The following is a 13,934-nucleotide window of genomic DNA, read 5'->3' on the forward strand; positions in this document are numbered from 1 at the left end:
TATTAAGGAATAGAACATGCAACCAATTTACAAGACAATAACGATGAATAATAATAATGAACGTGCATACTATATTCTAGGAATTGAAAAAAAAATTGAAAGAAAAAGTAAACAAAATAACTTAGGTTTATTCAGAAAGTGTGAACTTAATGGGAATGTTAGAGAGGAAGTTCAAAGTAGACAGTGTGGAATATTTGTATTAAAGCAATGAGGAAAGCAAAGAAAATGTGTGAGTTTTCCTACAAAACAGACTAGAGAGAAGATAATGAAATAGATTTTGTAGGTGACGGAGTTAATGAAGACTAGGCGGAAGGAGATAAAGATCTCGTACTAATACAAACATATGCAGCAACTATGTTGTACACAATGCAAAAATTAGAAGAAAATTACTAAAAATTAGAGAAAGTCACATATATAGAGAAGAAGTTGCATGAACTACGGGAAGTTTTACCACTGTTTTGCTAGAAGTACAGGAAGTTGAAGTATTAGAAAAATAGCCAAAACACTGCCTTGAATCTTCTATAGGTATTGAAGTACTATATACTGTAATATTGAATTCAATACCTTATCATTCAAATACGTTCTTCAGAATGTGAGTGTCAATAATATTGATAATGGCATTAAAAAAAAAAAGTTTAATCTATGTGTTTTCTTCTGTGTAACGTAAGTTTATTTGACAATTGAAAAAGAGGAAGATTTGTTGTTGAAAATGTACTTAGGAAATTTGAGTTTTACTCTTCTAACCGTTTCTAGGGAACATTTATAATAAAAGTAATTGATCAACTTTCGTATCAGCTGTGTATAAACAAAGACATACATTCTTCAATGACGTAGAAGACGAATATGAACTTCCAATGAAAAATTAAACTTTATGATTTAACGTTCATAATTAGGTCAAATGAGAGGAATGGTAAGTCAGGTAGATAAGTATGAAAAAAATGAATAAGGAAGTGGGAGGAAACGGACGAGCACAGGAAAGAAACATAAACATAATATTCTACCACAATTCACAACTTCTGAAATCGAGTTCGGAACGCTTCAGACTAGCCGGAGCGATCTGTTTACTGGAAGGCACGCCAAATTAGATTTTGATGAATTACTGAAGTACATAAAACATTCAACTTTAATTATAAACATATTTTATTGAAAGCATACAAAGAAGAAATGAAAATTATTTTTAAAGTTTGCTTTATACAGAAAGTGTAACAAGAAAGCTGTTATTTTTCACTTTTGCATTGAAGAAGGGATATATTTTAGATATAAAGAATTTTAAAAAAAACAACTATACTGCTATTTTCTTAAAACAATATCAGTTCCTAAAACGTCCATATAACTTTGGATTTTTTTTAAAAAAAGTTTCAGTTCATACCACAGAAATGCAGACGTAAATAGTTTAGATGATACCACAGATATACGATTGCTCTATACATACGTGTGTTCACGTGCTTTGAACAGAACATTTTACAACTCATTATGTATTCTTTTCCAAAATATTATATTTATTAAAAAAATAATAAAATAAACATATTGTTCTCTCGTTTATAATATTTTCTTTGGGTGCTGAAAAGTGAAGACTCTTCCATGCTACAGCTGTATAGATCAACTTCAATTTAACAAGTTAAATTGTAGTTCATTTATTTAGTATTTTATAGTAACAACGTATGCAATTTCAGTTTTATAGAGTTCATCCAGTCGTTCGAGAGAACATGTACGTTCGTTCAAGCGTTATTGCATAAATAGTATTCAAATAGTAAAAGCCATGTTGCGAAGACAGGTACTTCAAGTTGATGTTTTCCAATTTTCAGTGTCCTTAACTTAGCCGAAAGAACGTGCGTTGTAGGCACCACGATAACCTCCATAAGTATTGCCATAGCCAGGATAGCCTCCATAACCAGGATAACTAGGATAATTACCACGGTAGGGATAAGTAGAGGCCGAAGCGTAGTAGTTGGGATTAGCAGGATATTGGGAATATGGATTGTAGGGAGTGTAAGGATTGTATGGTGTGTAAGCGCTGTTGGGACGGTTGTATTGGTTGTATTGGCTATATGGATTGTAGCCTGGATATGCTGCTGCTGGATTGTATGGAGTGTATGGATTGTAAGGACCTAAAAAAATAAGAAAGAGAATTTCTTAACTGAATAACGCCAAAAAAATTCATATCTTCTGAACATACATGCATATTTTCCTATTATATTAATTCTTCTCTAAAAATGTGTGGAAGCAAACGGAAACACAAATCATTAATATATTTAAACAGGTTTATTTTTTCCTTGTTATTTTTACTCCATAACTTATCATTATTTTGAACAATAGTGTTGATTAATGTCTAAAAATATGAAGGATTTCTCAATAAGAATACAATTTTACAATCTATTTTCCTTCTTTTCCTCTCCTATCATTTGCGTAAATTTCGAAAGTTGTGCTATTGCCCTGGGCAACACCTGTCAAATAAGGCCTCACTGACATTAATTTGTGTTGAAATTAGAGTTAGGTAGTGAAAATCTATTGTAATACGTACATAAACATGCATTAAGAGCCCAGAAAGAATTAACACTAAATATTTACATACCACATCCTAGGAAATGTTTGTCAAGTTCATACACACATACACAGATATATATATATCATTAGATTTTCTTTTTTACAAGTTTTGAGAAACTGATAAAACTGATAGAGGTGTATTGATATGAACCATTTCCAGGTAGAAACAATGTTACTTTTGATGAGTTATGCACGGTTGTAACGTTATGTTAAGTACTTAAAATGTAAAACGTTCTACAGCTTTACTTTATAACAAGAATAGTATTAAGAGACAAGACACTCTTGTTGTACTGGTGATCCTACGGCTTCTTTTCTTTTTCTTTCTTTTTCTTTCTTTTTTTGGGTTAATAGGAAGGGAGAAAGTATACTGACTAGCTTCCTGTACCTACATAATATTATGAACGAAGACATGAAACTAACTTGAAATGAAAGTAATAAGATGACATAAGAAACTTATAGGAAGAAAAACTATTTTGTGCGCCTGTGACTGAGTAAAGGGTTAGGAAACGGCTCATCAAATGCTTTTGTGTAGGGTATTGCGGAAACATAAACACTTTGTAAAAGTGGCGGAAAATGACTAGAAATTTTGGAAATTCGGATTTGAAGAAGACTAAAAGAATTAACTAGGCTAAACGAAAAATGAGATAGTAATGAGAATGGTAACAGAGGAAAGATTGAATGTTATTGAAAACAAAAAATAAGGAGTTTGGGATATTGTTTGGAAAGAAATTGTATACTAAGGGTGTGATAAAAAGTACGATGGAAAGAAAAAGAGGGGTAGAGGAAGAATTTACAATTGATTGTAGATATTAGAAATTATAATACGTATACAACAAAGTGTATCATATGATGTATATCGATTTCACATTTACATTGATGCACTTGATTATCTAGGTGTACTTTTCACTGAGGATATTGATTAAGAATACCTAGGTAGAAAAAAAGGAACTGTAAAACTTTCGTGACCTGTGACTTTTAATAAACCGTAAGTTTGACAAGAGGGAGTGCATAAAGTTTGTGTCAGGCTGAGCAATACTTCCATCTTTCTCAAATCAGTTACGATAATCTTTTCTGACAGAAAATGGGATTTTGACCTGTCCCTTTGCAAAAAGGAAGTCAGAAGACTTTCATTGGAGTCTCAAGAATGTATTTAGTAAAATAAAAAAGTGTAATTCACATATTGAATGAGAAAAGATTTGAAATATCGTCTATGTTGTCAAGGAAAGAAGTGAAGTTGATGTTCTTTTAGTAATCCATGATTATAAAATGTTAAATAGCTATGCATGCGTTTCCGATTTGGTAGGGTGACCTTGGCTCATACATTATGTTAGATTCCAAGTTAGACTATTGGTCTACGTCTTACATTTTCTCGGTGCTGAAAAGAGACAAGAACTCAACAGGAGCTAATTTTCCATTTATCAGTTAGACCTTAACATTCTCACTGCATCAGACAGTAGAACCAACTAAAAGATATTACAATTACGAATAAGAAATTTCGGATTTAAATTCGCAAATTCCCGAGCAATACCTAACCTCTTACAACTTGACTCTGCAATATGATAGAATAGCTTCAAATATCTTACTTTTAATAATAACTAGGAATGCAATGGATGTACCCGATTGCAATGAAATGAGCTGAGCGAGCTTAAACTACGTAATCATTCCTGGCCATTATGCAATAATAAATGCCATTTTTAATTGTTGACAAAAAAATCGCGTGAAAACTTTTTCCCCATGTTAAGTCTATGCAAGCGTTCTTCGGTGATTATTCCTCGATGGTACATCGGATTTTTGATTTCGACCTATGTTGTCACTCAGCACGACATACTCTATCAGCGTGCTAAGTTTGGTTGAGATCGGCCAAACGGTCTAGGAGGAAGCGTTTTTCGGTGATTATTCCTCGATGGTACATCGGATTTTTTATTTCGACCTATGTTGTCACTCAGCACGACATACTCTATCAGCGTGCTAAGTTTGGTTGAGATCGGCCAAACGGTCTAGGAGGAAGCGTTTTTTGGTGATTATTCCTCGATGGTACATCGGATTTTTTATTTCGACCTATGTTGTCACTCAGCACGACATACTCTATCAGCGTGCTAAGTTTGGTTGAGATCGGCCAAACGGTCTAGGAGGAGTTCGCGGACACCAAACGGCTAACCCGAGTATAAGAGCTTCGCTTCGCTCAGCTCAATAATAGAATAGGAAAAGTGGGGTCATAATGACCCCCCTCCCCGGGGCAAGATGGTCATCAAGGTGTATAGCGGTGTTCTTCTGGTGACAGAAAATTGGTACTACTGCACAAGCCGTAGTTAGTGTGGCGCGAAGTGTGTAGAAAGGGAGACGTCGCTACCTTTAATAGCGTGTGAAATAAGCGGAGAAAACCATTTTCATTCTACATCGACATAAGGTATGTAGTGAATATTCTACCTGTTCTGAAAAAAGTAATTACTTGAATAAAACATGGTATACATATAGATAGTGGGAAAGGTTTGGCATCAAACAATCATGAATGATTTCCTTGTGGAAGATGGTGGATAGCAGATAAAGGGTTTTTGCAAGTTATTTTGGGAATCGGGGCAAAATGGACCCTTAAAATCGTACAGGGGACCAAAATACCCCGTGACGAATTGAGCAGGGTACCATATTACCCTGTGAATAGTATGAAAATAAGTGCTCCCTGTGATCGATCGTGTGTCCTTGTTTTGTCATCTGTTGGCATGTTAGACACATAGTCTCGAAACTTTTTGATAGCCCCTCTATTCCACTTTGTATTTTCTTTTTCATTTAGTTTTATATTAGTATTATTTTCGTTTTCATAGTTTTCCGCTCATTGTTTTATAGTTGTACAACTATTAAGCGTTTCATTAACATTTCAAATGAATAAGTAAACTAGCATTTCCTTATCGAAAAAGAACACAATTTTGGTTAATATGTATATGCCCCAAGGATGGGGTCATTTTGCCCAGGAGAGTGTGGTAAAACGGTCATTTACACTAGGCCAATTTATTTGCACTTACAACGTGTTTGGTAAAATTTTCACGCCTTACACCTGTTTACACTGGTAAGAGAAAGAATAAAGAATATTGTACTGCAAAATCATCTACTTTCCATTTACAGCAACGTTGCTGACTCAATGTCAACCTTAAGATGTCCATTATGCCTCCACCTACCCTAGTTGAAGCACTCAAGCTAGAGACCTGCATGGGCCGGGCTCGGCCCGAGGCACGAAACCCGGCTCGGCCCGCGGGCCGGGCTTGGGCGGGCCGACACTGATTTCTCTTCAGGTCGCGCCGGGCTGGGGCCGATTAATTGTAATAATTATTGACTTTCGTTAAACGATAATTAGAATAAAGGCAAACGTTGAAGAAGTGTGCCCGTGAAAAATGTTACAAAATGAAACTTTTACAATTTATCGGGCCCGGGTCGGGCTTGGGTCAAGAATTAAAAAAAAACTTATCGGGCCGGGCCGGGCCGGGCTCGGGCCGAAAATATTCAATATTTTTTGGGCCCGGGCTGGGCCGGGTCTAGGCACATTCGGGCTGGATTGGGCTCGGGTCGAAAAATTCGGCCCGTGCAGGTCTCTAACTCAAGCCCTCGACCAGCTGTATGCTATAAGTTAAAATCGTGCTTAATTAAAAATTCTTCCAATACAAGATTTCTTATGAGAACTTGATCGTCAAATTGCTTTTGAAAGTTGTATTTTAATGCAATTCTCCACGACATAATTTTCGATTTGCCCAACTGCAGTTTTTTACTCAATCGATTCTTAAGAGTAGGATTTCCTTAGTTTCCTGCTTGTTTTAAATCGATTTCCAATTTTTAAATGGTTCTAGTAAGGAAATAAACTTCTTGTGGACCAATGCGTTGGATACTTTTTCTTTTCCTTTCTTTACTTTTTGTTTTGTTTTTATGTGAAGAATTGTCTGTACGATTTTGACCCTCTATATCGGAACACATCGTATATTTACGTTTATTCCCAATACTGTACATATCGCACACCGGGTGGAAGATGTTACAACTCAAAAAATGGAAATTTTGAGGTATCATCGCTCAAAAGAGAATATAGAGAGAAGCGAGCTCTACTTGGTGGAATTTTCGCAGAAACGTAAGTAAACAAATTAACACCTAGATGGCAGAAATACCAGTATTCCAGGGAGGGATTTAGATAGAATAACAGACTTTAAAACTCATTTTTCCACAAATGTGTAATTTTGACTTGTAACAGTCTTCCAGCGGGTGTGCGATATGTCAAGAGTAAACTTAGTTATATTGTTAGAAACGAAATTATAATGGCTTTATCACTCTTTATCGCTGTTTTGTATAGACTTACCTACTGCATTTCCGAAAGGAGGTGGGCTTCCGGCAGCTCCATCCTTAGGTCCCTGAGCATTCACTGCTACAAGGGCTGCCAACACCAAAAGAAGGACTCCCTACAAACAAAGATTGACACAACCGCTATTACAAGGATAACTAAATTAGATATTCTTACTTGAATAATGTCTATGTAAGAGCTGTTCGTGTACTATAGCCTCTATTTTCTATCACAGTAATAAAAACTATCTAAGTAAATCTTCGAAAGAAAAATTCAGAATATGAGATCAAAGTGCAATATTAAATATCTTGTATATTTAAAAAGTCTTATATCTTCAATGAAATACATGTCCGGAGACTCCTGTTCGATTCTCGGCAGGAGCACATGTGGTTCAAACTTCACGTTAAGGCAGGTCGGTGCTGAAAGGGACGCTAAACTCTAATTCAACCAACCAACCGTCAGTAAAGTCGTGTCGAAATATTTGCTTTCCTATTCCCTTCAATCGAACGTATTTTTCGTTGGATCATCCCTCAACTGTGAGAAGTCTGAGATCGTTCCGGTACCAACTTGTAAATAAATTTTTGATAAGTATTTAACAGACATTGACAACTTAATATGGGTAGTTGTGTTTGTTCCTGCTGAAATTCTTAATATTTGAAAAATAATGGGTAAAATACTATTTATCTCTCTTTAAAATTAGTTATTATAACACGTTGAGTCGGATTCAGTGTCTCCACTTTAAACGTCTTCACCAAATACATATGCTACAAAAAATGGCCATAGTCTTCATCTCTAAATTAGTTTTTTTTTTTAAAATAACAGTGAGCATTGTAAATAACTTGAGGAGGCACGGTAGCTCAGTGGTAGAGCGCATACCTCTGCTGCATGAGATCCCTGGTTCGATCCCCAGTCAAGTAAGTTTATGGTGGACAACATCGTGTCCGCGAGTTTTCTCGGGGTACTCCCGTTTCGCCACACTTTCTCATTCCCCCAATTCTCCCATCATCATTCACTTGCTTTAATCATCATATCTTTAGAATAAAGGACATAATAATAGGACGTTAAACTGAAAGATTTCATTTCATTTTTGTAAATAAGTTGAGGATATCTTTTACGTTTGATAAATATAGAAAGGACCTGGGTTACATTTTTCTGAAATTTAGTTTGTGATCTTTTCTGACTCTACGCAACCTTGTGTATAGAAAGGGCAAGTGTCGAAGGTGTAACAACGATATAACCATAACATTGGAGTGTATGTTGAGCGCAAAAAGAGGTCTGCAGTCCTGGATTTAAAAAGTTTTCTTTTAATATCTTAAAGCAACATAAAATGGCCTCAGGTCCTTTCTTTAATTATTTATTCATTTGTTGATTAAACACTTGCTAATATGTCAGGGATGCTTTCTTAAATCAAAGTATCTGCCGTTATCCACGATGTGTTATTGAATTATAAAAGAGACAGTCTGATTCGCATACATATCTGGAACAATTTTAGTACCGGTATATTAGTTAAGGTGTGCGACCGGTTAGTCATACTCAATGCTATTTTTCTCATGGTATTCTCTTTCGTTTGTGTTTCCAAATGCAAACAAACATCTTTCTGATATTACGTTGTTAACTGAATAAACTTCAGTGAGAAAAAGCAAATTAAATACATTGTATGTACAACTTTTGAAAGGATCAGATATCTCAGAATTAATGTTTGATATTTCCAGTTCATCGAACTTAGTTCGTTTTTAAATGAAAGTTCAATCAAGTCTTCTGCTTGCTAAGTACTGCTAAAACTTAGAATTCAAAAATAAAAGATTGGTTGACTTGGAGTTTAGGTTCGCTTTTAACACTGAAGCTATATAGACGTAGATTTACAACTGAACGTGGGATCTGAACCACATGAGCTTGTACCGAGAATCAAACCCAAATCTCCCACGCTTAACGTTCGTTAACGATACAGCCACGAGGAAGCTAAAAATCAAAGAACAACGTAAATATAACTATATTCTGGTTAGACGGTTTTATGCTCACGTTTTTTGAGCAGGAAGCTTGGTGGGATACATGGTTTAGATTCCACGTTAACCTCCATGCTAAGATGTAGATTCAGATCCCAAATGACCTTGGCGCTGAAAAGGAACGTTATAAGCGTACTATTTTATATATATACAGAGGTTCATTACGAGATGGTGTAATTCTTTTAAATCATTGTCTAATTATATCCTAATATATGGTCTACGAAGAATTCATTGCTACAAGTTTCATTAAACGTTACTTAAAATACAACTTATAATTTTCAGTATATCGAATATAGTGTTCTATCTGAAGTTGGGTATCTTAATTAGGGGGTGACTTTTTTCTTATTCAAAAATAAGTAATTCATATTAGTGGATAATAAAAAACATACAACTGAAACATTTTCTAATGAAAACTCTATGAAAAAGTGGGCTAAAGTTACTTCTGGCTTTCAAGTACGGAGAAATACAGATTTACCAGATTAGATGTATAGAAGAAACGCGCTAAAACTACTCTGTATTATTTGAAGTTTAATTTCAAGTTTGAGAAACTGTTGATTACATTACCATATCTTGAACTGTTCAATTTTATGTGTTGGAAACACCGCAGTTTACAACTACTGTCCACATATTCCATCACCAAATGATAGAAAACTAAATTGTGATAATACCTTTTAGTATTTACATCTCAAAAATAAAATATACTATATTTATGCTAGTGATGCGTCAAGCTGCGTAGAATCAAGAAATTTACCACTAAAATTATTTCATACGAAACGTAAAAAATACTTCAATGTAGGAAGAGAGAATATACAGTATGTGAAATGAATTTTGATCTAGGGATGTTATATTGGATTTAGAGATGTTTTATGTATTTTGTAAATTGCCACGCAATTCACCTAGACGTTCTCAATATTTTCTTTATTAATTACATCAAGTTTCCTTTGACAGTGGAGCCAAAATTATTCGAGTGTTTACACCAGTTTTCTGGAATCGCAAATTGATGCTTTCAAAGTATCGTCTTGTATATTATGTGTTCTACGTTTATGTTCTGTCTGTAGAAAGAATAAGTTTAAATATATTTCGTTACATTTTCTCAAAGTAACATTGGAAGTAAACGAATTTCAGACTGAACTTTAGACAATATATCTTTTGAAAGTTCTATGACTAAAATACTTTGCAGGAAAATCTATAGTTTTACTTTGCATCGGAGTAGATTCAAAATCATTCGAACATTTTGAAGAAATGTTTTTCTTTGATGAAGAGTATTAACTCTAAGAAGAAAATATCTAACAATATTGATTTAACACGTATACATTTCAATGTGAAATCTAAATGTTCATAATCTAGTACTTACGTAGATTGAAGTTACAGCATGAAATTTTCTCTCCCCATCCAAAAAATTAAGGGAAGGAGCAATAACATAAGTTATATGACAGTGCTCTGTTAACTTTGCATGGATGCTCGTATCTAAAGGGTGTTCTAGAATTTTTGAAGCAAACAATTCCGTACTTCATTTAATTTCCTTATGTTTGAGAATATAATTATCATCAGTATGCAATGCATCTCATAATATGTTACCATGGAAGGGTTAAGTAATTGTTTCGAAGTTTAGGCAAACTGCTTGATTTTATCTTTATTTTCACTTAAAGTATATATTTTACACTAAATATATTATTGATTTGTAGCACCTGACATCAAAATTAATGTAAACTATTAGCAGATAGGTTCAAATGTTGCTCGAAAGGTAGAATTGAATAAATCTAAGTGTTACGAACGATGAAGTATGTAGCATTTCTACAAACCAGTACGTTTTAAAATCTTTTCGACATTTCCGTCACTTCTAAACTAGAAAAAAATGAATAAATTAATTACATGTCTGATTATTCTTTCACTGTGAAACCCAAGCTTTACCAAGCAAAACGATGGCAAATTCTATGGATAGGAATAAACTTCGTTAAATATTCAGGAATTGTTATTATAATTTTTCTCATTTAAAATTATCTATCCATCGTTTCAATTCCAAACAAAAATCATGTTCACGCTTGTATTTTGGTACTGATTTCCAACAAATTTTAATGATTATAAGAAACAACGACTTGTATAATTGACTAATAAATATTTTATGTAGTCAATTTAACTTTTTTTCACATATAACGGAAAAGCAAAATTATTCCCTAGTCTGTTTTCCAATACTCGATGTTATACCACTATTATATATCAGAGATAAGTTTCTGTGTATCCTAGTTAGGAAGTAAACCTAATCATGATACTTTTAGTTCTGTGGTGTTATATTCACCAATGAAGCTGGAAAGTCCATTGTTCGATTCAGGCCAAAATATGTAATTGTAGTTTTAGCGTGTTGCGGATTCAATGTGCTACATAATAATCTAGCTTTGGTTAGCAAGTTAATACCGGATTATCTGAACATTTACAATCTAGGATGTAGATGGCGTAAAAGATTAAATTAAGATTCCATTTTAAAATCAATCATAACTAACTATAATACTCATTTTGTTTCACAATAAAATTTAGTTTTATATCCCCAAAAAGTAAAATGCAGACAGTAAGAGCCACAAATATTATAAAAGGCAGTTTTTACTTTAATAAACTATAAAAAGCAAAATATCCTATATTGTTTCATGTTCCAAATTTAATTTTTTGAAGTAGCACAATCTAAAGAACACTATTTAGGACTTTTGTTCATTTTTTAAAATTAATAGTCAAGGGGTACGAAATCTAAGAGAAAATTCGTTATTTGTGTAGCAAAATATGAGGAATTTGCGCAGTATGGATAATACATTAATCTACCTAAGAATAGAAACTTTCTAACAGAGATTATACAGTAGTATTTATTTCTCGTAGAATTCCAAAATTTTCATTTTCACGCAACATGGATGAAAAATAATACAAGAACTTACCATATGTTTCACAGACATGGTATCCAAAGTAAGAGTGTAACAACAGTAACTTGCTACAAACACACAAAAATTTCTATGTTTTAGTCAATTGGATGTTCTCTATTTATATGCAAGATTTAAAGAAGAACAGCTAAAGGAAAAAAAGGCAAATAATAGAGGAGTGGCTTCCAATGGAAGGTCATCTGGTTGATTGGCAGTCCAAGTTATTCACCACGATTCGACATATATTCATCCCATTAGGCTAGCAAAAAACACTTTCACTAGTTACCCACAGAATGAGAGACTGTAAAACATCCCTGTTTCTTTTGCACGATATTGGAATCGTGTTTTGTTTCTTAAATTCTTAGATGGCAAGGGACGTAAGGTCCACCAAGAAGAAAAAAACAAAAATCAAAGCATCATCCTTCACCCTTGACATGACCTTGTGTTTAGTCCTCAAAGAAAGAAAGAAAAAGAAGGAAAACTTTTTTTTTTTAACAATTTAGCTAAACGTTTAATTGCGTGCATGCAATTTCTGTTTCTGTCCCGGATTCGAGGTGTTATACTCCAACCTCCTTATGTATTTTTCATATTTACGTCATATTTATTGTAAATAATTATCATGTAGTTTTCTTCCGAGGCAGGAAACAACCTGAAGTTATACAGAGCAGCAACGTCAAACCAATACTATAATTTTCCGTATTATTATTATGTTTTTTACAAAAGTCAGTCATTTTTAGTTTATAAATTAAAAATAATAAAAATAAAAAACTTTAAGCTACGAATTTTGAAACAGGATGAAATAAAAATAAAATTCTCATGCTAGTATTGTGTAGTTATTATTATTATTATTATTATTATTATTATTATTATTATTATTATTATTATTATTATTATTATTATTATTATTATTATTATTATTTGTGTATATAAACATTTTAAAATGGCACAACTACCATTCACGCAATACTGCAAGTAACTCTATTGCCAACACTTTAAAACAATCTGTTTCAAATAATGCAAAATTTCCGTTTATTTCTTAATATTTATTTTTGTTAAAGAAAATGTGATGTTTCAACTACTTTATGCTTCCAAGTCGTAGTTTAACCCTCTAATGCATGGCCAATTTTTCCTACACAAATGCCTAACATGGGTCTCTCAGGCCCGCATTTCAAATAAATGAAAAAAGTGTTTATTCTGTAATTTTCATTATATTTCAGAATTACAACAGAGGTTAACATTGTTAAAAGTCAAATGACTGTTTTTTGTTGCTTCTTGTCATATATATTACAAACTGTATTAGTATATAACAGTATAGTATATAACTCTATTAATGTATAACAATTTTGGTTGAAAGATTTCTAGTAATATAACCCACAATATTTTTGCGAAAACATACTCATTACCGTCTACGCTAAACTTTGTAGTTGGTTTACAGTCAACTTATATAATAACACCCGTTTACTTTTCTTTGTGACATATCTCCAGCAAATTGTTCCTTTTGAAGCTAAGCTACTATTAGTGCTTGCAATCACTGCACACAATTACACTGTGCTCACCACAAACAGTTTTTGTGCAATCGAAACACACCATTTTACTTTTACTGTCTCTGCTTACTGGACATTTATAGCATCTCTTTCGTATTTCTGGAAAAGAATCGCGTCAGTTTTCACGGGAATTTAGTCCACAGACATCAAATGCAGTTCTTCTTCTTTCCTGAAGATGGGTAATTTTATATCTTTCTTCCATGTAGGGTAACGTTAATTCTTTTGCTAGTTTTTTTTTTTTTTTAAATTCTTCCCTTGAATGAATTCTTGGGAAAGAAATTACATGTTGTGACTCATACATAGGGAAAGGTTTACACATGCTACATCTAGTATGTTGAAAAACAAAACACATGGTCAATTTCTTTGATTTTAGTTTTGTGGTGTAGTTTCTTGGCATCTGGTAGACACAATACACTGCTTCTTTCGATTTATTGTAATATATGATTATATCTGGTTTGTTCTCAATCTCTGGAATAATTTGTGTGTGTGTGTGTGCGTGTGTGTGTGTGTGTGCATGCGTTGTGCTAAGAAGAACTACGCTAACTCAAGAACTACCTCTTGGCCAAATCGTTTGGTACAGGGTTATTTGCCTCTCTTCTCTTGTATATTATTCCATCATTATGCATGTCTA

General features: G+C 33.5%; 1 protein-coding gene across 1 annotated transcript; it reads right to left on the reverse strand.

Annotated features, from left to right (window-relative positions):
• Positions 1-1,129: 1,129 nt before the first annotated feature.
• Positions 1,130-11,876, reverse strand: LOC145662104 (uncharacterized). The gene is made up of 3 exons (XM_081727438.1): positions 11,778-11,876; positions 6,875-6,974; positions 1,130-2,108 (listed from the first exon to the last, which is right to left on the reverse strand). The coding sequence occupies exons 1-3, from the start codon at positions 11,793-11,795 to the stop codon at positions 1,816-1,818; spliced, it is 411 nt and encodes a 136-aa protein (XP_081583564.1). The 5' UTR covers positions 11,796-11,876; the 3' UTR covers positions 1,130-1,815.
• Between the last annotated feature and the right edge of the window lie 2,058 nt (positions 11,877-13,934).

This window comes from Thermobia domestica, chromosome 10 (genome assembly GCF_964235325.1).
Source record: "Thermobia domestica chromosome 10, izTheDome1.hap1.1, whole genome shotgun sequence".
Lineage (NCBI taxonomy): Eukaryota > Metazoa > Arthropoda > Insecta > Zygentoma > Lepismatidae > Thermobia > Thermobia domestica.